Source organism: Delphinus delphis, chromosome 3, assembly GCF_949987515.2.
Source record: "Delphinus delphis chromosome 3, mDelDel1.2, whole genome shotgun sequence".
Classification (NCBI taxonomy): Eukaryota; Metazoa; Chordata; class Mammalia; order Artiodactyla; family Delphinidae; genus Delphinus; species Delphinus delphis.
The window spans coordinates 129,888,960-129,913,982 of NC_082685.1; the positions used below are offsets into that span (position 1 = coordinate 129,888,960).

Consider the following 25,023-nt stretch of genomic DNA (forward strand, 5'->3'; position numbering starts at 1 on the left):
GCTATCTTGAGTCCAAGTCAAACAAGTCCTCCTTGTTGCCACACGAAGGTCATCATTCTCCCTCCTCTCCAACGTGGCTCCTGCAGATCTTCATCATAACCACTGTTGCTGCCGATGCAGCTTCTTGCATTTGCTATTGCTGCCCATTGACAGTGGTGGATTCACCCACAGTGTCCTGAAGCTGCCCTGGACAAGTAGAACACTTCCCTTCCCCAAACACTACACCTTCCTGCTTGCAATAAAGCATTGCCCAGTCCTCACAGAGATTTTCTTTAGACACTACTCTTCCATTTCTTATTTGCATGCCCTCTTTCTCTAGGACTCACACATGAAACTGGGAAGAATTTTTCAAAGTGTTGGGGTGCTTGTTTCAAATGTGGGTTCCTGGATTACACCCTAGACCTCCTGAGTCAGACACTCTGGGAGCAGGACAGGGGTTATGGGTGGAGAGAGAAGTGCCTGCACGTTAAACAAATCTCCCCAACAATTTTTATGCCCATTCAAGTTTGAAACACACTGATCTGTGAGTACTAGGTGAAGTCCAGTGTCTCAGACAGACTTATGATGGCCTTTCCAGTCCTCCTCCCTTCTGGCACATGCCCTAATAACTGCTCTTGCTGTAGGGATTTTTGGTGTCTGAGATGAGGATCAGGGGATGGAGGAAGGGAATAGAGATGGTTTCTAAATTTAACTGCCAATAGCATACAGAATAGAGTGAAACCAAGCTACACTTCTTTCAAAATTCTAAAATTCAAAATTTCAAATTTCTTGGGCTAGGTAGCACTTAAGGGACTGGGAAGAAGTTCTCCTCTAGATCACAGTGAATAGTGAGCCTAGCGAGGTGCCACCGTTGCATACAACTCTTTCTAGGAGCGCATTCTAAGGAGCTGCATAGGGAAGTACGCCGGCATGACAGCATGGGCATTACCCTCTTACTGTTGACCCCACCTCTGTCTGGCAGCCCAAAGCAGGGCCCCTCACTGGCTCTCCTGAGGATCCCTGGGAAGGTGAGAGTAGGTGGTATCTTAGTGATTACACAGTGAAGCCCACCACTCCCTCTGGCAATGTTTGTATTCAAGTATTAAAGAGGAACTAGGCAAAGGGAGCACTCAGAAACTGTCTCAGTCACAGCTTCAAGCTCAGTATACAAATAAACTTACCATAGATGTGTGATCCTAGGCAAATTTCTTCACCTCCTTATGCCTCTTCCTCATTTGTAAAATGTAGTAAAAATAATACCCTAAGTTTATCACTGTTGAAGGAGAACCCCATGCAGAATCACCCAGAACATAGTAGGTCCAAAACATATTTGTTGGTTCTGAATAGTGACCATGGGTTTCAGATGAAGTCAATGGTTTTCTGATTTCTTTTCTGAAGAAAAGAAAGAAAACCACATACACCCATAGTTCCAGGAAATGTTGCAAAATGATAAAAATGTTTCAAACCCTTCCACATCAGAAGATTTGTTTTTCAAAAACTAAAACTTTGGCCACTCAAAAATTTGGCAACTCTGAAATTTGTCCAGCATGCCTTTCTTTTGGATCTCCTGGCCATATTTTTCCCTTTTAATCAGAAAACTTGATGACGGGCATTAGGAACTAAAACCAGATTTAATACATTAGTAAAATATGAAAATTATTTGCTTCTACTTAAGACAGATATTATTGGTCAGTTCTACAAAGCCACATTCAATTTTAGAACCTATGAATTTTAATGTGCTTTTGTAGAAAGATTTTTTTTGCAGACTTTTCAGAACCAAAAGGTCTTTTCTGATGATTATCTTTTTTTCTCCATGCATTTAGTAACATTTTTATTGCTTCCAGTACTGCATGGGAAAATCTTCAGTAATCCTTCTCTTGTTACTGGGTAATCTTGAGGCTTAACTATACAAGAATGGAGGAAGGCAGGAAAAAATAGAGCTTTATTATGTTATTCTTCAAAATAATAACTTCAGTTACTCATAAGTTATTATTATACTCATATACTTCATATAAGTATACTTATATACTTCATTTACTTATAAGTTTACTTTTAATTAGGTGAGTAACCCAAATGATTCTGGATGAATGTAGGAGGTGTTCTCCTTGGCATGTGAGCCAAACTCAGTTATCAGCAGGGTTGGGTCATTTACTTAAAGTATTAACAAACAGAAAGGGAGGACTAGCCTGCAGTTATATTTTCCCTTTGAAACAGGAGAGACAGTGGAGAAATGACCCAGCTGTAAGTGCTAACCAAGGAGGGACAAGCATCAGATGTGGCAATATCAGGTCTCAGTCTGGTGAATTAGTAGACAACAGGGAGTTCAAAGGAAGTTTCTTGGGGAATTCATAGGGGGATAAAACACAACAATGGGGAGCCCTTAGAGGGTGCTGGTGACAGCCCCATATTCAGCAGCAGGAAGATCAGTCAACAGGGTGGCAGGGTCCCAGCCATTGGAGTAGGGCTTAGTTTAGAATTCCAGGCATCAGGAAGGGGACTGACTAGAATAAGCAAGATATTATCTTTGTGGTTACTAGAAAAAGAACTTGGAAAAGAGGACGAAGGACCATTTATCAGATATAGATGAATTGAGGCATCGAGTGGAGGCTGTGACTCAAGAATGACATAGGAGCCCAGTTTTGGAATTGGACAGTGACATCCAGGTCAGACCATTGACGAGCATGATTTGGAGCTAAGCCCATAGAATAAGGGTCTAGAGCTGATTAATCACCCCCATCACATTGCCACATTTGGCTCTAGGAACTGGCTATAAAAGTGGAATGCCAGCAAGTGGCCCTAGAAATGGGGAGGCAGACGCAGAAGAGTCTAGGAATCAGTCTGCATCTTACAGGGTAAAGGTCTCAGAAGACTCAGGAATCCACACCTCAAGACCTTCAGCCCTCTGTTGTCTAAATGGGAGTTATGGTCCTTAACCAACCACTTCAGGTCCAGTAGAACATGTTTTTAGCCAAACCAAAGAAGAAAGGGAAAGAAAACTGGAGAAAGTTTGTTGGACTCTGTTACTATGTTATGCGAGGTTGTGTTATATAACGATGCTCTTGCTTTTCCAGGGTTGGCTGGAAGGCTGTGTGAGTCTACTAAGAAATGGTGCCAAGCACAATATCCCTGATAAAAATGGCCGTCTGCCACTGCACGCTGCCACCGCTGAGCCCGATGTGAGGTACGTAGCCAGGTTCACACGACGCTCAAGTTGGGAGGCACCCAACTTGGATTAGAAGGTCACCTAATCCAATCCATGTGGCAAATAAAAACAAAATCCATCCATTTTTTTGGTGTTTGCAGCAGACAGGACCCCATCTCAGTGAATCAAAATATCCTGGAACAATCTCAACTCTAGTCTCAATCCCAATTTTATTTCGATAAAACCCTTGTCTCCTAGTCTCTGATTTAAGAAGAAATGCTGTTTGTCATCATCTGAATTTCTTATATTCATTCATTCAGTTAATCAGTCAATTATTAACTCAATAACTATTTATTGAGTGCTTATTATGGACCAACCACCGCTCTAGGCCCTAGAGTTCCCCAGTGGGCAAGCCAGTGTCTCTGACCTCACAGAGCTTACTTTCTAGTGCAGGAGTTAAGTGGCACACTAGTAAACAAATCAATAGGATAATTTCAAATAGTGATGAGTGTTGTGATGGAAACCAAACAGGGTAAGGGAAGGTTAATGTATGAACCCAGAGTCATGCCAACATTTATGGGCTGGAAGGAGGCAAAGACCCAGCAAAGGAGACTGAGACAGGGGGACCAGTGGGTGAGAAGGCAAACCAGAAGTGTGAGCTGCTGGAGACCATGCAAAGAAAGCCCTCAAGTAGTTGGATGATTGAGGTCACCTTTTTGTAAGACGATTGAGCAACAAAGGAAAAAGCTTTGCCCAGACCAAGTGTAGCTACCCCAGGCCTCTGTATCCAAGTGGCCTGGGTCCCCAGTCTTTCGAAAGCCCCTCCTGGCAGCTTGATGACAGCACACTTCGCACTGTGGAATCAGCAAGGTTCCGTTCCAGGCACTTCCTGAACCTCTGCTGACAGAGCAGGCCTCTGACAGGAACTTCACACTCCCCAGAGCTAGGCTGCAGGCCAGCAGCACGGTGGGTGCATTCTGCTGCCTCCTTCAGACCCTGTGTTCAGAAGTAAACTGAAGCCATGCGGGGGTTGAGGAGACCAAGGCCCCTTCCAGGTTGAGAGGTAATAGGATTTCTTCATTTCAGTCTGTTTACACTAAAGTTAAAGGACTTGGGAAATTCCAGGACTATTCCCAACCAAGCCTTGCCTCTTATTATCATTGGATCATATCCAGGAATAATAGAAAACTAGGATTTACTCAAAGCCCAACAAAACAAGGAAGTTTAGAGAAGAAACAGCAATCCCAGAGCTAACAATCAGTAGACATCATAAAAAGATGACTACCTTTTGATGAAAAAAGAGTGACTTTTCTAGACAACCCACAAAAATATTTAGTCACAAAATCATACTGTCTTCCCAAGAGTAATCTTTAGAAAATACATTTTAAACGTACCTTTTAAGACTCTTCTGCCCCAATTTACTCCACTTAGATGATTTTTACCTGCCTCACTCAGAGTAGTCATTTCAAAATCTGCCTGATTCTGGAAAATGAACACCTGCTTTAGTTATGGTAATCATAGCTGTTGTAACAAATAAAACCCAAAGCTTCAGCGTTTTAACATAATAAAAGTTTAGTCCAATATATGTTTCCTGGATGGGGGCAGGGAGCCTCCCCTCCACAGGTAATTCAGGGATGCAAGCTTGTGGCTTCATCATCTCCTAGCATCACAGAATCCTTTTTGTTTGGCCTGCAGATAGGGTAAGAGGAGCTTAGATAAGCCTTACTTATTTCTTTAAAATCTCAGCCTGTGAATGACACAGTTCACTTCTGCTCACATTCCATTAATAAGGATGAGTCATTTGGCCATAAAGAGCGGTGGGGAATATAGTCCCTGACCAAGAATCCACCTTCTGGTGATGATTCCAATCCAAGAAAGGGGGACAAGAATTTTGGTGAAAACCTGGCTCTGCCGTTAAACCATTGCACCTGAGGGGTGAACTAAGCCTCGGCAGTCAGAATCGCACTCAGGATCAATTTGGTCAATAGATTTGGGTCATCATCTGAAATCACTACAATAATATATTGAAAACTAAGTGTACTTCCTCTTTTGTGGACTTATTAGACTATTTCTTATTATGCCCAGCAGTGCCCCTAGACTCTCTAGGATTTACATTACATCACTATAACTGAGATAACACAGAGCTGTGGCTTCCCCTTCTCATGAAATTGTCCCAAATGACCCAGTCACCACCTTAGGAAGAGCTGAAGCCAGAAAAATAAACATCCTCTGTGTGCTGATTATATAGTTTTATTGTCCTAAATGGACAGTTAGCTGATTCTGGAAGATAAAATCTGCTTTTGTTATGGTAATGCTAGCTGCTGTAACTAGTAAAACCCAAAGGTTAAGATTAAATATTCCAAAACCAAAATTATCATACCTGTTAAATGTTCTCCGAAAATGAATTGGGTTAAACCTTAACAACTGTCGACTGAAAAAAAAAAAAAAAAAAAGCACAACGTGAGAGTTGTGAGTTAAGTTTTATTTGGGGCAAAATGAGGACTTATAGCCCAGAAGAGAGCATTTCAGATAGCTCTGAGCAACTGCTGCAAAGGGGTAGGGGGGAAGGTCAATATATATGTGATTTTAGTGAAGGGGGAGTACGTGCAGTCCAGCACACGGTTTTGCAGAAGGTTGCTGCTGGTCACGAGGAGCAGACGTCACCATGAAAGATTTTAGTGCTTTTCTAGATATGAGGAGATGCAAGAATTGGGCTCATAAAATCTTCTCCTGAAAACATCTAACTATCTGAAGGCCCGTTCTACCAGTTTTTCCCACAGCACAGAGTGCCTCATTCCTGATCTCCACCCTGAACTCCTTTCAGGGGGTGTTGAAGGTCAGCAGTCTCAGCAACTTGTGATTTCATCCTTGTAGGGATAGATGGCAAGTGCCAACCTTTAGTTTGACACAACCCATGTAGCAAATCAACTGGCTTTGTTACCTAGAGAACATTTCAAAACTAGCTTGATTGAAAGGATTCCTTATGGAATTACATTGCTTAAAATTAGATATTTTATCATTGTTTTACTGAGAAATTTTATGGCCGTGGCAGAGTTTGATAACATTGGCATTAAATCCTTCAAGCCGAAACTAACCGCACCAGAGAAGTTGGACTTCAGTTGCCCATTTGTTTGTGTGTCTGCATGAACTCAGAATCGTTTTCTGAGAAAAAAAGTTCTTGGTCTGTCTTATGGGCACTTTCTAATCCTAAAATCATAACGCAGAAGGGAGTGACCTTCCATTAGGCCATGCATACCTGTTTGACTATTTAATTTTCCTAAGTGAATACAACTTTAGGCCAGCTTGTCTGACCATTAAAGCATATAGGTCTGTAGTTACAAAAAGGATGACGATGACAAACAGCACTCATTGTTTATCATGTTCTGAGCAAAGTTCTTAGTGCTTTCCACGTGCTATCTCATCTAATCTTTACCACACCTCTATGTGATAGGTAATATTTCTATCCCCATTTTATAGATGAGAAAACTAAGGCATCAAGAAGAAAACTAATTGCATACTGCATGTGTGAAGATAAGTAACCTGTCCAATGGGTCTGCTGTGCTCCTGGAGTCCACTGCTGTGGACTTGTTGAATTTACTTTAATGGCCACATTTTATCATTAAGCCCTCAGTCTACACTGAGAGGCCTTATAAGAAACAGCCATACAAAACTCCTTATTGTCTGATTGTCAGGACATTTTTTTTTTGTTACAGTGTCCAAAAAAATCTTTTCTGAAAAACCACAAGAAAAATTTCTACTAAAGGAGGAATTCCTGTGCTTCTCCTGATAAATTATTTTTTATTTTTACTATGTGGACACTGTGACTTATGATCATGTTTCTCTCTTTACATATTTAGAAAACTCAAAGCCCAATTTGTGTCTCACCTCTGGCATGCACATAGGACCATAATTATGTGTTCTTTATCCTGCCCTCATTTTCTCTTTGCCTAGTGTTTTCGCCTGTGATTTTGTTTTACTATATGTATCTGAAAACCACCTAAATTCCTGTTTTTGGATTGAGGTAGAGGGTGGCCAGGAGTGCCAGCTCAGGAGTCAGACTGACTGAGTATGAATCTGGCTCCGTATCTTATAGACCACATTATCTTGGGCAAGTTAACATGTCAAGGTTCAGCTAGCTTTCTTTTCTAGAAAGTAGGAATAATACAGTACTTACCTCATAGGTAAGTAGGCAAAAGTAAATGAGAAAATATGTGGAAAGCACTGAACACTGTCAATTGCCCATGTTCAGTAAGTGTTAGTGGTGATGATGAGGGTGATGTTATCAATGATGATGATGATGGAAGATAGAAATAAAGTACCGTAGATCAGCACTAAAGAATGAAACCCTGCTACCCTGAAACCCTGCTACCCTGAAACCCTGCTGGCCACCCACCAGCTCTCACACTGGCCTTCTTCACCTTAGCACACACAGGTCCACAAAAAATATATCTGCACACACAGGTGCGTGCCCACACAGTCCTGCACCCACTGACATGAGCACACGTTTACTGCGAAGGTCATCAGGGTATGAACAGCGCTCCCATTTGTATTAACCTTGGGACATTGTAGAGCATTGCAAGATTTTAGAACCCAATGAACATTAGACTGAACCATTCAGTGTACATGCATCTATATTTTTCCTCTAATCATAAGCATATGTACCAGCCACTTTGTGGCCTTGTACTCAGGTATTCATACTCCTTTTAAAATCCACTAACTCCTATATTTCCAAACAGCACACTCCTTCCACTCGGTGCTTGCTGGAGACTATTTAGAGTGAAGTCTCAAACTGAAGCTGCTTATAAACAAGCCAAGGGGACACTTCAGTTAGCCCTTTGCCTCCAGAGAAATTTTGGTTCTCTGATGGAAACAACTCACTAGCAAACCAACCAGTGGCAATATACAGCCTTAGCTAAGCTACATCTCTGTGGGAAATCTAAGCTGCTGCCGGGATGAAGGACCTATAATTAAGAACACGAAGGCAAGCTGGATGTACAAAAGCAAAGGAGCACAGGTTTCCTCTCACGAGTCCCCTTCCTGCTTTGAATGCTCTGCTTCTCAGCAGGTCCGAGTTTTCTCCCTTTCAGCTCCCCATTGCTTTTCTTGCTTCCTTGGCTGGGACATTCAGAGGGCGTCCATGTGAAAGAGGGGGCATGATCATTAAGACAGAGCTCCAAAGAGCACGCAGTTGTGTTTGTACAACACTGCGCATGCTAGAGTTGCAAGGCGAGCAGCGATTTCCTCTGAAAGCAGCCACAGGGCTCTCTGAAAGTCTTTTTTATGGTCTCCATGGTTACCAGCAGATTTTTTTTTTTTTTTTCCTGCCAGAGTGCCAGCAGCTCTGCCTCTTTTCATTGCTCTTGACTACAGCCAGAGGGAGGAAGGAAATCATTTCTTTGGGGTCCTATTCTCTAGTTTCCAGGTGATGCATTCTAACCTGCAGTGGATGTTTCAGGCAGCTTCAGGGACAGGAGAGCAGATGACTGGCTTGGGGACCCTTTTTCCCAGCCATCCCTGGGCTGAGCCCCCTCCAGGACTGTGAGCCCAAGGGGCCAGCAAAACAGAGAAGCTCAAGGAGACAACCCTCCCCCCTTTCCTGGATACATCTAGCTGAGCTCTCTCTGGCCTACCAGTCACCTAATGGCAATCACAGGACCCCAGAATATAAAGCGTAGGAGCCTTTTAAGAAATTAATCATTATATAGAATTTATTATAGTATGTAAAGTCCATGTTAAGTGCTTTATATGCTTTGACCCATTTAAAGTTACAACAAATCTTTAAGAAGTAGGGTTGTTATGTTTATTTTACAGATAAGAAAATGTAGGCACTGAGAGTTTTATACCTTGTCCAAGGTCTGACTGATTGGTGAGGGAGCAGGGCTTCTAATAGAGGCAGTCTGGCTCCAGCCTCCGTGCTCTTATCACTCACCACTCTGCCTGTCTGGGAAAGCTCCTGCTGGGGACCTGTGCCTGCTGTCCTGGCAGCTGGGATGAGGTGAGCCTTATGCTGTGGCCTGGAGATCTGAGAGCAGAGTTTTAGCTGGTGCTAATAGGAAATTGGGCTGGGGGGTCATGGGAGAAATACTCCTGGGTCACCTTAGCACAAAACAGGAGCTCTGAGAAAACAAAACTAAGAGGTCTGCAAGTCCGCTGTTAATTAAGACAGATGTGGGACAAGTATCTTGCAGATGACCTCTGAACCACGGAACAGGATAGAAGCACAAGGCTGGAAAGCAGACACCTGGTTTCTAGTCCAGGCTGGACAACCAGGGCAACGTGTGATGGCCTTGGCAAGTAGTGTAGTGCATCAGGTCATTTGCTCTCATAAAATGAGAGAAAGAGAGAGAGAGAATACTCATCTGTAAATTTGTACCAGCTTTAAAGATCGATGAGTCTCGGTGACCTAGGAGTCAAATGGAGGAAAGCAGTGTAGATTGGCATATGTCACTCAGGGTTGTGACAGGGAAGACATGAAATAGTAAGCGAGATGACTAAGAAAGTTTAATGAAAGACTATTTGAAATTAACCGGCAAGAGATGGTGACAGTCTGCCACCCCCACGCCCCTCCAAAAGCAGGAAAATGTTCCTCCCCTAGGCCACAAGAGGTGAGGAAGGAAGCTGTTACTGGAAACCTGCTGAGAGCTGGGCGGTAGTTGTAGTGTAGGAGAGGGGCCACCTGGCAGGAGCCAAGGCCTTTAGTAGAGATAAAAAATCATTGTCAGAAAGGAAAGTGGCTTCTCTCCTTCCTCCTGCTGGTTCTCCCACTAACCAAACCCAGTGGGAGGTCAGAGGGCAGGGGACCTGGATGATGAATTATTGGAGGTCAGCCTCAGAGTAGGACACTGCAGGGCAGAGACTGGGTCTGAGAGACAAACAGAGGACTATCCAGCACAGGCTCACCCTGTGACCCTTGGAGGCTCACCCAGGATGTGAGAAGAGGTCTTGATCTCCCCACCCCCATTCTCATCTGGTTAGAGCCAACTTCCCCCAATGTGATCACGCTGCTCTAGAGGAGCCCCAGAAGATCCTGTCCGACTACAGCTGATCTCAGTCTGCTCAGGGTTAGCCGAGGATAACCAGATTGGACCACCACTGACCTCTGCTCACTCTCACTCTCCCTCCCCCAGCACTTTGGACCACATGTGCCCGAGAGATTAGACAATGGCCACTAATGAGAGAGAGAGGGGAAAGAGAAAGAGAGAGAAAGGAAAGGGAAGGGAAGAGAAGAGTAGAGGGCAGGGTAGGGGAGGAGAGGAGAAAGGAGAGGAGAGAGAGAGAGAGAGAAGGAAAGAAAGAAAGAAGAAAGATAGTCACCTGTTACCCTCCCCCCCATAAAGCAGCTATAAGGGAAAATATAAAAAATAGCATTAACCAAAATACAGTTATTTTTGTAGCATCTTCCCACCTGACGGAGAAATTCTAGAATTCAGAAAGGATAAAGAGATGTGCTGTTTACAGTCATAGACACTGTTCCTTTAAAATCTGTATACTAGGAGTTTTACACCTGTTATGTTATTTAACCCTCACCACCACCACCGCTGTTATTATCCTTGTTAGAGAAGTGAGGATACAGAAGCTCAGCAAGGTCATGCAGTGGTGAGGCCAGAATTAAATCACAGCAGTACCCTGGCTCCCCAAAAAACAGTGATAAGACTAGATTTAAAACCTAGGCTTCTTGGTTATATTCCCCCCACTGAAGAAGTCCACCCCCATTTAAGTTCTCTTTGTAACACAGTATGATCAATCCCTCTGATTAATATTAAGCAATTTACTACTTAGGACTTTAGATGTCATCTCAGCTGAGAGAGAGTGAAAATCTGATTCAGGAGGAGGCTAAGCCATCTTATTTTTCAAATAACTGTTCCAAAATAATTGCCGAATGTTTTCATTGTCTGCCCATAAACAATCCTTTATCATCTTGGTGAGTATATTAGTTTGTTGGGGTTACTGTAACAAAATACCACAGGCTGGATGGCTTAAACAGCAGAAATTTATTTTTTCACAGTTCTGAAGGCGGCTGCTGGAAGGCCAACATCAAGGTGCCAGCAGGGTTGGTTTCCTCTGAGACTCTCTCCTTGGCTTGCAGATTGCCATCCTCTTGCTGCCTCTTCACATGGTCTTTCCACTGTAAGGGTGTGCCTCTGGCGTCACTCTGTGTGTCCTAATCTCCTCTTTTTATGAGAACACCAGTCAAATGGGATTAAGGCCCGCTGTAATCCTTCATTTTAACTTAATTACCTCTTTAAAGGCTCTATCTCCAAATATAGTCACATTCTAAGGCACTGGGGGGTTAGAGCTTCAACATATAGATTTGGGAGGGACACAATTCCTTCTATAACAATGAGTATCCATTGATTTATTCATTCAGCACCTTTCTCAGTGGTTTCCAAATCTGATTGTTTACCAGAATTTTCTGAACAGCTTATTTAAATGGTAGAAGCTATGCTTCTCTCCAGACCTCCTGCATCAGAAACCTTGAATATACAGCCCAGGTAAAAAAAAATCTCCCCAGGGAATTCTGAGATGGAGCCAGGGTTAAAACTTCTAAGGTTAAGTATTCTAGAAATAACACTTACTGTGTTCTAGGCATGCTTTAAATGCTGTATGCATGTTAACTCATTTAATCCTCACACTGATCTATAAGGTAGGCACTTTTTGTTACCCTCATTTTATAGATGAGAATGCATAGGCACAGGGAAGTGAAGTTACTTGCCTGTGGTCACAGAGCTGGTCAGTGACAGGACTGGGATGTGAACCCAGGTAGTCTGGCTCCAGAGTCTGGGCTCCTAACCACTGTACTCAACTGCTTCTCTCCCACATATGGAGTACTGACCTCAGTCAACCAAGTATTGGGCCCAAGTGGGATAAGAACTTGAACTTGAGAAGCATTGGCAGTTGTTTCACACTGTTAACTGCCATTGCATGCTTAGGTATTTGTGCGTTTTAGAAAGAATAAGGGGAAGTTGTAAATGCTGACTGCCTCCAGTACATTTAGAAGGCATGACACGTGTACCTAGTGGTGAAGCAATTTGAAAGCACTCTGTAAGTTTATGGAAAATGCATAAAAAGTAAGCACTGGAGGACTTTGCTTCTTAGAGTGAACGCAAAGGGATACCGTTCTGGTGAGTAATGAGTGTGAGGATTCGCTTCCTCCGTTCTCTGGCTGCTCCAGAAGCACTAAGACAGAGAGGAGGTGGGAGAAGAGATAGAAGTCTTCCTCCTACCTGCCTTCTTGTGCCTTCTTACCTATCACACTGGCTTTTTTTCCGTGGATCTTTCCCCCTAGTAAATGCAGAGGGCATATGGTCATTTGGAGGCCTTCAGCAGACTGTATTTCTAATGTCATGTTCGCATTCAGACTCTGCTCTTTTAAGCCACTTCTCCTGTTTTTCTTTACAGGCTCCTAACAGTCCTGCTACAACAGTCAAGCCTCAACGAGATTAATCAGCAGGACAGTGAGGTGAGCCTGCCCTCTCAAGGAACAGTTGGCATTGTGCGTGTTAGGGTGGGAATAAGGGCCTTTCTGAACCACAGTGCTTCCTCTCTTAAAGGTGCAAGGAGGGGGTGGAGCAGTTCTGTGTTCCTACCCTGAGAGGGAAGCCTGTGTCTCTGCTATTAATTCAGGAAGAAATGTATCCCTCTGTGGGTGTGGGTAGCTTTTAATAGGGAAGGATTTATTGCATTAAGTATTTAAGCATTTATCATACCACTGAAATTTTATAATTTCCCTTTGGACATTGAGAAATAAATATTGCTCTTTCCTGTCTTCTCAAGTATCAGAAACTTCGATGGCTACCGACACTCTCTCTTTGAGTGAAAGATGACAGATAGATGATAATTCTAGGCTCCCTGCTCCAGAAGCCACATTATTTTTTTTTTTTAATTTATTTTTGCTGTGTTGGGTCTTAGTTTCTGTACGAGGGCTTTCTCTAGTTGTGTCAAGCGGGGGCCGCTCTTCATCGCGGTGCGCGGGCCTCTCACTATCACGGCCTCTCTTGTTGCGGAGCACAGGCTCCAGACGCGCAGGCTCAGTAGTTGTGGCTCACGGGCCCAGTTGCTCCGCGGCATGTGGGATCCTCCCAGACCAGGGCTCGAACCCGTGTCCCCTGCATTAGTAGGCAGATTCTCAACCACTGCGCCACCAGGGAAGCCCAGAAGCCACATTATTAATGCCAATGATCACAACTGCTGTTTGCTTTACGTTGCAAGGCAATCCTGTACAAGGCTTCCAACAAGACAGCACAGCACTCCCAACTAGGTTCCTGAGGGAGGATGGGTCAGACCAGGCAGAGCTGCCCCAAAGCAGCTGAGGGTCTTTTATCTACTTAACTCTTCTAAAAACCAGGTCTGATTTTTATTAGCCAACCTGATGTCTTTAATAGTTTCTTAAAACTGATTTAAATACCTGATTTTTCAAGGAATTTTTTTTAAAGTAAGCTTGGTTTGACTGCACTAAGAATGTCTGATAACTTAAAGAAAGTCTGATAGCACTGAAAGTGCATATGCCTCAAGATGCCAAGTAACACTGTTTTCAAGACGACCTGGCCATAGACGACAGGATGGGAGGAAGCCCTCTAACAGGGGCGGGCCCCCCACCCCATATTTCTCCTGGGCTGGGCTCCCCATCTTTCTTGAGCCTTCTGAGCAAAGGCCTCCTTCCAACGGGCTTGGCAGTAATGACCACACCAAAAAGCCCCTACATCACAGCCTGGGTCTGAGGTTGGACACCTCCCTGACTCAGTGGGCACATGCTGCTTTCACCCACCCATGTCTTCAGTGGTTTAAAGCAAAACCTCAGATGAGAGAATATTGCACTGTTTTAAACTTCTGCTTTAAAAACGAGAACCAGAGATGAGCAAGTACACTCTGATCACTCTGCCCATGGTGTGAAATCAGGGAGCTTGGGGGCTTGCAGTTTATGTCAGCTGATCAAGAACTTCTAGATTTTGGGCAACTTGCCAACCACTTCTTCCACCTCCAACTCCTACCTTCACTCCCTCCACTAACTGGGACTTATTAGAAAGGGGGCAAATTCAGTCATTCACACCCTAAAGCTAAATTCCTCTTACAGACATCCAACTCTGTCCCCTCCTCAGTGGAGCTGAACATCCCCTAGCAAAGTGACAGTTCCCTATTTTTTCCCACCCTGGGAGGCCCTTGACTGGTGGAGACAATGAATGTAGACAAAATCTTTCTAATGGTGGTAATTGTAACACTTCTCAAATAATATGTGGTAAATATTGGAAAAGTCTGTAGTTCCTTCTCATGCAAAGCAACCTCTCAGAGAACATTCCTCCTGCTCTTACACCAGCATTCTGACCTGTTGGCATTTTTGAGCAGGAGCTTCAAACAGGACACTTCCCCCTAACGTCGCAGCTTCCTCTTCGCACCATGTCACAGCATGTTTGAAATCCATCTGAAGCCAACTACTAAGTCTTCCCTGTGTGTTTCATTAACAATGTATAATGCTGGTGTGAGCCAATCCACATAAATTTGCAAGGGCTAATTTGCTCTTTGCCATTGGACAAAGGACAGTTCTGAAATGGAAAGAACACGCCCAGGCTTTGTCATTTGTTACCTTGGAGGAGTTCCTGCATTTGGCTTCTCGGTGTTCTGAATAAGCAGTCGCTTACTGAACCCCGACCCTCCCACAATCACTTTTCCAGTGACTTCCAAGCACAATGTAGTCTCCATCATATATGAGGGGGTAACAGTTAACAGTTAACACTACATCTGCTAAATAACAGGAAGCAAAAAACAGCAAAGGCAAAAGAAATCAGGGAAAAGGTAAGCTATTGCTGGCAGAACATTATGGTTTCCTAACGACAAGAGGAAAGAGCAAGACACAACCCCTATATAGTGTGAATAAAATTATTTTCCAATAACTGAAGGACTCCCAAGCTTATCACAATAATGGTTAAAGGTTAAATGATCAATTAATAGAAATCTAACTTCATTAAGAGACATATTAGATTGTTAACTGAAACTAAAGAATGGAGAGAGGGAGAGAGGAAGGAAAAAAATCTGTTTCTGAAGCCGTCCTCTAACTGCTTACATAAAAAAACCATGTCTGCCGCTTTATATCAGAGAGATGAATATCACTCTAGAGGCTGTCCTGATCTGAGCTCAGTGACTTAAAACATTTCTTGTGTTGTTAGTTTTTACTTGTATAAGCAATACATGAACACATTTGCTTCTTTAAAAATTTAAGTATTACAAGTAATACTAGAAGTCCATGATTACTTCTACCCCACCACCTTAGCCCCCAATTGCTATTTGATGTATCTCTTTCCCAGTCTTTTGTCTTTTTACACTATGTATGTATATATATATAGACACATAGGCACTATGGAGTATAACATGAAAGATATCTCATGTTATATGTTGTTCTGCAACTTTGATTTTCACTCAAGAGGATGTCTTAGAGTGTCTTGGATATGTTGATGCATATAAATCTGGCTCGTTCCTTTTAATGGCTTCATGATTCACACTATGAAAATACGTCCTTATATTTTCTGTTCCCATATGAATATTTAGGTTGTCTCCAATTTCTCACTGTCACAAACACTACTCTGAAGGGTGTTTGTATAAGCCTCCTTGAGTATTTTATATGAGCATTTCTCTAGAAGAAAAATTGTTGGGCAGTAGAGAGTGTACATGTGTGTGTGTGGGAGGGGTTCTATTTTTTTTAATTGAAATATAGTTGATTAACCATATTGTGTTAGTTTTGGGTATATAGCATAGTGATTCAGTACTTTTGCAGATTATATTCCATTATAGGTTACTACAAGAGTATAATCCCCTACGCTATGTAGTATATCCTTGTTGTGTATCTATTTTTTTTTTTACATCTTTATTGGAGTATAATTGCTTTACAATGGTGTGTTAGTTTCTGCTTTATAACAAAGTGAATCACTTATACATATACATATGTTCCCATATCTCTTCCCTCTTGCGTCTCCCTCCCTCCCACCCTGCCTATCCCACCCATCTAGGTGGTCACAAAGCACCGAGCTGATCTCCCTGTGATATGCGGCTGCTTCCCACTAGCTATCTTACGTTTGGCAGTGTATATATGTACATGCCACTCTCTTACTTTGTCACAGCTTACCCTTCCCCCTCCCCAAGTCCATTCTCTAGTAGGTCTGTGTCTTTATTCCCGTCTTACCCCTAGGTTCTTCATGACATTTTTTTTCCTTAGATTCCATATATATGTGTTAGCATACGGTATTTGTCTTTCTCTTTCTCACTTACTTCACTCTGTATGACAGACCCTAGGTCCATCCACCTCACTACAAATAACTCAATTTCGTTTCTTTTTATGGCTGAGTAATATTCCATTGTATATATGTGCCACATCTTTATCCATTCATCCGATGATGGACACTTAGGTTGTTTCCATCTCCTGGCTATTGTAAATAGAGCTGAAATGAACATTTTGGTACATTACTCTTTTTGAATTATGGATTTCTCAGGGTATATGCCCAGTAGTGGGATTGCTGGGTCATATGGTAGTTCTATTTGTAGTTCTTTAAGGAACCTCCATACTGTTCTCCATAGTGGCTGTACCAATTCACATTCCCACCAGCAGTGCAAGAGTGTTCCCTTTTCTCCACACCCTCTCCAGCATTTATTGTTTCTAGACTTTTTGATGATGGCCATTCTGACCGGTGTGAGATGATATATCATTGTAGTTTCGATTTGCATTTCTCTAATGATTAATGATGTTGAGCATTCTTACATGTGTTTGTTGGCAATCTGTATATCTTCTTTGGAGAAATGTCTGTTTAGGTCTTCTGCCCATTTTTGGATTGGGTTGTTTGTTTTTTTGATATTGAACTGCATGAGCTGCTTGTAAATTTAGGAGATTAATCCTTTATCAGTTGCTTCATTTACAAATATTTTCTCCCATTCTGAGGGTTGTCTTTTGGTCTTCTTTATGGTTTCCTTTGCTGTGCAAACGCTTTGAAGTTTCATTAGGTCCCATTTGTTTATTTTTGTTTTTATTTCCATTTCCCTAGGAGGTGGGTCAAAAAGGATCTTGCTGTGATTTATGTCTATGTTTTCCTCTAAGAGTTTGATAGTTTCTGGCCTTACATTTAGGTCTTTAATCCATTTTGAGCTTATTTTTGTGCATGGTGTTAGGGAGTGTTCAAATCTCATACTTCTACATGTACCTGTCCAGTTTTCCCAGAACTACTTATTGAAGAGGCTGTCCTTTCTCCACTGTACATTCCTACCACCTTTATCAAAGATAAGGTGACCATATGTGTGTGGGTTTATCTCTGGACTTTCTATCCTGTTAAATTGATCTACATTTCTGTTTTTGTGCCAGTACCATACTGTCTTGATTACTGTAACTTTGTAGTATAGTCTGAAGTCAGGGAGCCTGAATCCTCCAGCTCCATTTTTCGTTCTCAAGATTGCTTTGGCTATTCGGGGTCTTTTGTGTTTCCATACAAATTGTGAAATTTTTTGTTCTAGTTCTGTGAAAAATGCCAGTGGTAGTTTGATAGGGATCGCATTGAACCTGTAGATTGCTTTGCATAGTATAGTCATTTTCACAATGTTGATTCTTCCAATCCAAGAACATGGTATATCTCTCCATCTATTTGTATCATCTTTAATTTCTTTCATCAGTGTCTTATAATTTTCTGCATACAGATCTTGTGTCTCCTTAGGTAGGTTTATTCCTAGGTATTTTATTCTTTTTGTTGCAATGGTAAATGGAAGTGTTTTCTTGATTTCACTTTCAGATTTTTCATCATTAGTGTATAGGAATGCCACAGACTTCTGTGCATTAATTTTGTTTCCTGCTACTTTACCAAATTCATTGATTAGCTCTAGTGGTTTTCTGGTAGCATCTTTAGGATTCTCTATGTATAGTATCATGTCATCTGCAAACAGTGACAGCTTTACTTCTTTTCCGATTTGGATTCCTTTTATTTCCTTTTCTTCTCTGATTGCTGTGGCTAAAACTTCCAAAACTGTGTTGAATAATAGTGGTGAGAGTGGGCAACCTTGTCTTGTTCCTGATCTTAGTGGAAATGCTTTCAGTTTTTAACCATTGGGGACGATGTTGGCTGTGGGTTTGTCATATATGGCCTTTATTATTTTGAGGAAAGTTCCCTCTATGCCTACTTTCTGCAGGCTTTTTATCATAAATGGGTGTTGAATTTTGTTGAAAGCTTTCTCTGCATCTATTGAGATGATCATATGGTTTTCCTCCTTCAATTTGTTAATATGGTGTATCACGTTGATTGATTTGCGTATATTGAAGAATCCTTGCATTCCTGGAATAAACCCCAGTTGATCATGGTGTGTGATCCTTTTAATGTGCTGTTGGATTCTGTTTGCTAGTATTTTGTTGAGGATTTTTGCATCTATGTTCATCAGTGATATTGGCCTGTAGTTTTCTTTCTTTGTGACATCCTTGTCTGGTTTTGGTTTAAGGGTGGCCTCATAGAATGAGTTTGGGAATGTTCCTCCCTCTGCTATATTTTGGAAGAGTTTGAGAAGAATAGGTGTTAGCTCTTCTCTAGATGGTTTATAGAATTCGCCTGTGAAGCCATCTGGTCCTGGGCTTTTGTTTGCTGGAAGATTTTTAATCACAGTTTCAACTTCAGTGCTTGTGATTGCTCTGTTCATATTTTCTATTTCTTCCTGATTCAGTCATGGCAGGTTGTGCATTTCTAAGAATTTGTCCATTTCTTCCGGGTTGCCCATTTTATTGGCATAGAATTGCTTGTAGTAACCTCTCGTGATCTTTTGTATTTCTGCAGTGTCAGTTGTTACTTCTCCTTTTTCATTTCTAATTCTATTGATTTGAGTCTTCTCCCTTTCTTTCTTGATGAGTATGGCTAATGGTTTATCAATTTTGTTTATCTTCTCAAAGAACCAGCTTTTTGTTTTATTGATCTTTGCTATCGTTTCCTTCATTTATTTCTGATCTGATCTTTATGATTTCTTTCCTTCTGCTAACTTTGAGGGTTTTTTTGTTCTTCTTTCTCTAATTGCTTTAGGTGCAAGGTTAGGTTGTTTATTCGAGATGTTTCCTGTTTCTTAAGGTAGGATTGTATTGCTGTAAACTTCCCTCTTAGAACTGCTTTTGCTGCATCCCATAGGTTTTGGGTCGTCATGTCGCCATTGTTATTTATTTCTAGGTATTTTTTGATTTCCTCTTTGATTTCTTCAGTGATCACTTCGTTATTAAGTAGTGTATTGTTTAGCCTTCATGTGTTTGTATTTTTTACAGATCTTTTCCTGTAATTGATATCTAGTCTCATAGCGTTGTGGTAGGAAAAGATAGTTGATACAATTTCAATTTTCTTAAATTTACCAAGGCTTGATTTGTAACCCAAGATATGATCTATCCTGGAGAATGTTCCATGAGCACTTGAGAAAAATGTGTATTCTGTTGTTTTTGGATGGAATGTCCTATAAATATCAATTAAGTCCATCTTGTTTAATGTATCATTTAAAGCTTGTGTTTCCTTATTTATTTTCATTTTGGATGATCTGTCCATTGGTGAAAGTGGGGTGTTAAAGTCCCCTACTATGAATGTGGTACTGTCGATTTCCCCTTTTATGGCTGTTAGTATTTGCCTTATGTATTGAGGTGCTCCGATGTCGGGTGCATAAATATTTACAATTGTTATATCTTCTTCTTGGATCAATCCCTTGATCATTATGTAGTGTCCTTCTTTGTCTCTTCTAATAGTCTTTATTTTAAAGTCTATTTTGTCTGATATGAGAATTGCTACTCCAGCTTTCTTTTGCTTTCCATTTGCATGGAATGTATTTTTCCATCCCCTTACTTTCAGTCTGTATGTGTCCCTAGGTCTGAAGTAGGTCTCTTGTAGACAGCATATATATGGATCTTGTTTTTGCATCCATTCAGCCAGTCTGTGTCTTTTGGTGGGAGCATTTAGTCCATTTACATTTAAGGTAATTATCGATATGTATGTTCCTATTCCCATTTTCTTAATTGTTTTGGGTTTGTTATTGTAGGTCTTTTCCTTCTCTTGTGTTTCTTCCTTTAGCATTTGTTGTAAAGCTGGTTTGGTGGTGCTGAACTCTCTCAGCTTTTGCTTATCTGTAAAGGTTTTAATTTCTCCCTCAAATCTGAATGAGATCCTTGCTGGGTAGAGTAATCTTGGCTGTAGGTTTTTCTCCTTCAGCACTTTCAATATGTCCTGCCACTCCCTTCTGGCTTGCAGAGTTTCTGCTGAAAGATCAGCTGTTAACCTTATGGGGATTCCCTTGTATGTTATTTGTTGTTTTTCCCTTGCTGCTTTTAATATGTTTTCTTTGTATTTAATTTTTGACAGTTTGATTAATATGTGTCTTGGCGTGTTTCTTCGTGGATTTATCCTGTATGGGACTCTCTGTGCTTCCTGGACCTCATTAACTATTTCCTTTCCCATATTAGGGAAGTTTTCAACTATAATCTCTTTAAATATTTTCTCAGTCCATTTCTTTTTCTTTTCTTCTTCTGGAACCCCTATAATTTGAATGTTGGTGTGTTTAATGTTGTCCCAGAGGTCTCTGAGACTGTCCTCAATTCTTTTCATTCTTTTTTCTTTATTCTGCTCTGCAGTAGTTACTTCCACTATTTTATCTTCCAGGTCACTTATCCATTCTTCTGCCTCAGTTACTCTGCTATTGATCCCATCTAGAGTAATTTTCATTTCATTTATTGTGTTGTTCATCATTGCTTGTTTCATCTTTAGTTCTTCTAGGTCCTTGTTAAATGTTTCTTGCATTTTGTCTATTCTATTTCCAAGATTTTGGATCATCTTTACTATCATTATTCTGAATTATTTTTCAGGTAGACTGCCTATTTCCTGTTCATTTGTTAGGTCTGGTGGGTTTTTATCCTGCTCCTTCATCTGCTGTGTGTTTTTCTGTCTTCTCATTTTGCTTATCTTACTGTGTTTGGGGTCTCCTTTTTGCAGGCTGCAGGTTCATAGTTCCCGTTGTTTTTGGTGTCTGTCTCCAGTGGCTAAGGTTGGTTCAGTGGGTTGTGTAGGCTTCCTGGTGGAGGGGACTAGTGCCTGTGTTCTGGTGGATGAGGCTGGATCTTGTCTCTCTGATGGGCAGGTTCACGTCTGGTGGCGTGTTTTGGGGTGTCTGTGGACTTATTATGATTTTAGGCAGCCTCTCTGCTAATGGGTGGGGTTGTGTTCCTGTCTTGCTAGTTGTTTGGCATAGGGTGTCCAGCACTGTAGCTTGCTGGTCGTTGAGTGAAGCTGGGTGCTGGTGTTGAGATGGAGATCTCTGGGAGATTTTCACCGTTTGATATTACATGGAGCTGGGAGGTCTCTTGTGGACCAGTGTCCTGAAGTTGGCTCTCCCACCTCAGAGGCACAGCATTGACTCCTGGCTGCAGCACCAAGAGCCTTTCATCCACACGGCTCAGAATAAAAGGGAGAAAAAGTAGAGAGAGAGAGAGAGAGAGGGAGGAGGGAGGGAGAGAGAGAGAGGGAGGGAGGGGGAGAGAGAGAGAGAGAGAGAAAGAAGGTAAAATAAAATAAAATAGAGTAAGATAAAATAAAAAACAGTTATTAAAATAAAAAAATAATTATTACGAAACAAAAATTTTTAGGTAAAAAAAACAAAAACAAAAAACGGACGGATAGAACCCTAGGACAAATGGTGAAAGCAAAGCTATACAGACAAAATCTCATACAGAAGCATACACATACACAGTCACAAAAAGAGAAAAAGGGGAAAAAATAATATATCTTTGCTCCCAAAGTCCACCTCCTCAATTTGGGATGATTCATTGCCTATTCAGTTATTCCACAGATGCAGGGTACATCAAGTTGATTGTGGAGATTTAATTCGCTGCTCCTGAGGCTGCTGGGAGAGATTTCCCTTTCTCTTCTTTGTTCGCACAGCTCCCGGGGCTCAGCTTTGGATTTGGCCCTGCCTCTGCGTGTAGGTCACCGGAGGGCGTCTGTTCTCCGCTCAGACAGGACGGGGTTAAAGGAGCAGCTGACTCGGGGGCTCTGGCTCACTCAGGCCGGGGGAGGGAGGGGTGCAGATGCGAGGCGAGCCTGAGGCGGCAGAGGCTGGTGTGATGCACCAGCCTGAGGGGCGCCGTGCGTTCTCCCGGGGAAGTTGTCCCTGGACCCCAGGACCCTGGCAGTGGTGGGCTGCACAGGCTCCCCGGAAGGGAGGTGTGGATAGTGACTTGTGCTCGCACACAGGCTTCTTGGTGGCGGCAGCAGCAGCCTTAGCGTCTCATGCCCGTCTCTGGGGTCCGCGCTCGTACCCGCGGCTCGCGCCCGTCTCTGGAGCTCCTTTAAGCAGCGCTCTTAATCCCCTCTCCTCGCGCACCAGGAAACAAAGAGGGAAGAAAACGTCTTTTGCCTGTTTGGCAGGTCCAGACTTTTCCCCGGACTCCCTCCCGGCTAGCCGTGGTGCACTAACGCCCTGCAGGCTGTGTTCACGCCGCCAACCCCAGTCCTCTCCCTGTGCTCCAACCGAAGCCTGAGCCTCAGCTCCCAGCCCCCGCCTGCCCCGGCGGGTGAGCAGACAAGCCTCTCGGGCTGGTGAGTGCCGGTCGGCACCCATCCTCTGTGCGGGAATCTCCCCGCTTTGCCCTCCGCACCCCTATTGCTGTGCTCTCTTCCGCGGCTCCGAAGCTTCCCCCCTCCGCCACCCACATCCTCCGCCCGCAAAGGGGCTTCCTAGTGTGTGGAAACCTTTCCTCCTTCACAGCTCCCTCCCTCTGGTGCAGGTCCCATCCCTATTCTTTTGTCTCTGTTTATTCTTTTTTCTTTTGCCCTACCCAGGTACGTGGGGAGTTTCTTGCCTTTTGGGAGGTCTGAGGTCTTCTGCCAGCGTTCAGTAGGTGTTCTGTAGGAGTTGTTCCATGTGTAGATGTATTTCTTGTGTATCTGTGGGAAGGAAGGTGATTTCCGCATCTTACTCTTCCGCCATCTTCCCCCTCTCTCCCACGTATCTATTTTATATATAGTAGTTTGTATCTGTTAATCCTGTACCCCTGATTTGTCCCTCTCCCCCCACCCACTGGTAACCAAAGATTTGTTTTCTATATCTGTGAATCTGTTTCTGTTTTGTATATACATTCTTTTCCATTATTTTTTAGATTCCACATACAAGTGATATCACATAGTATTTGTCTTTCTTTGTCTGACTTATTTCACTAAGTATAATATTCTGTAGGTTCATCCACATTGCTGCAAATGGCAATATTTCATTCTTTTTATGGCTGAGTAATATTCCATTGTGTGTGTGTGTATATATATATATATACACACACACACACACACACACACACACACACACACACCACATCATCTTAATCCCATCATCTATTGATGGGAACTTGGGTAGCTTCCATATCTTGGCTGTTGTAAATAGTGCTGCTATGAACATTGGGGTGCATGTGTCATTTCAAATAAGTGTTTCCATTTTTTATGGATATATACCCAGGAATGGAACTGCTGGATCATATGGTAGTTCTATTTTTAGTTTTTTAAGGGACCTCCATACTGTTTTCCACAGTAGCTGCACCAGTTTACATTCCCACCAACATTGCATGATGGGTCCCTATTTTTATTTTTAATATGCATGCCTGGTTGTTCTTCAAAACAACTGCATCAATTTATAGCTCCACCCATAGTGTAAAAAGGTGTTTATCACTGTTTTCCTATTGTTGGATTTTTCTTGTTATTGTTTTAATTTGCATTTCCCTTATAGCCAGTGAGATCGAGCATAATTTCATAGGTGCAATGGTCATTTTTAGATCTCCTGTGACTTGCCTGTTTAGGTCCTTTGTCCATTCATCTGTTGTGTTACTTGTAATTTTCTTACAGATTCATAGGAGTTTATTTTATATTCTGAGCATTAATCCTTTGCTGTTGGATTGCAAATATTTTTTCATAGTCTGTTCCTTATTTTAGAACTGTTTATGATGTCTTTTCATGTACAGAAAATTTAAAACAGGATAGAATCAAAATGATCATTCTTGTCCATTGTTGCTTTTGCTTTTGGTATCTTTTTAAAGAAGGCCTTCCCTACCCCTAGGGACATAACTACACTATGCTAAATTTTCTTTTACTTTGTTATAAGATTTTTTTTTTAATATATGGTTCCATTTCTGAACTCTTTGTTCTCATTCCAGTGATGTTTGTTTTTCCTGTTTCATTAACCACACTGCTTAGTTATAAAGTGACTTATTTAGAAGCTATTCACACTGTAAAGTTTAACACTGTGGGAAAGGCAAGATGGGTCAGATGGGTCAGATTGTCCTTTGTGCCTTTGTTCTTCTGGTCCTCAGGGGAATCACTGACAAAGAGAGAGGCTTGTCTGTTGCAGCTACAGAGCGTTAAGTTGCTAAATTCCTCAACCTAACCTCTCCTGCTTTCATTTTAGCTTTGACAGGAAGAGCACCTCATCAAGACTGGCTATGAAATGTTGGCCTCTGGGTTAGAACTTTGAATGCATTTATCCAGAAAAGCCCTGTTATGCATGGTATTTAAGATAGATTGTTGATCCTATATTAAATGCGCATTCTGATATAAGTAGATTTTTGTGAGTGGCTTGACAATCCAAACTTCCATTACAACAGCGCTCTCAGAAAATAAATCCAAGTTGCAAAAACAGATGTGAATCTTTGGATATAGTTCTTAGCACTAAAATCCACTTACAACATTCCTAAGATACAAGCATAAGCAGAGACTGTGCACTATAAAGGCAAAATCAGTAGAAATAGTCCCGGACGCTAGAAATCTTTTTATTTTACAGTTGGCAAAAGGTAAAATAATAAAGCAAAAAAATTTTAATGAACCAGAATTTTTATCCTAAAAATGAACACCTTAACAAATGGAGTAGAGTCACTACTACTTAGGAGCCCTCACTTTCCTCTC

The 25,023-nt window shown here is 42.0% G+C and overlaps 1 protein-coding gene across 1 annotated transcript in view; it reads left to right on the plus strand.

Annotated features, from left to right (window-relative positions):
* ANKRD55 (ankyrin repeat domain 55) overlaps window positions 1-25,023 on the plus strand; it is a 100,790-nt gene that overhangs the window by 38,020 nt on the left and 37,747 nt on the right. Inside the window, exons 4-5 of the mRNA XM_060007036.1 lie at window positions 3,051-3,160; window positions 12,521-12,581. Of these exons, the coding sequence (XP_059863019.1) occupies window positions 3,051-3,160; window positions 12,521-12,581 (171 nt within the window). The remainder of the gene's footprint in view (window positions 1-3,050; window positions 3,161-12,520; window positions 12,582-25,023) is intronic.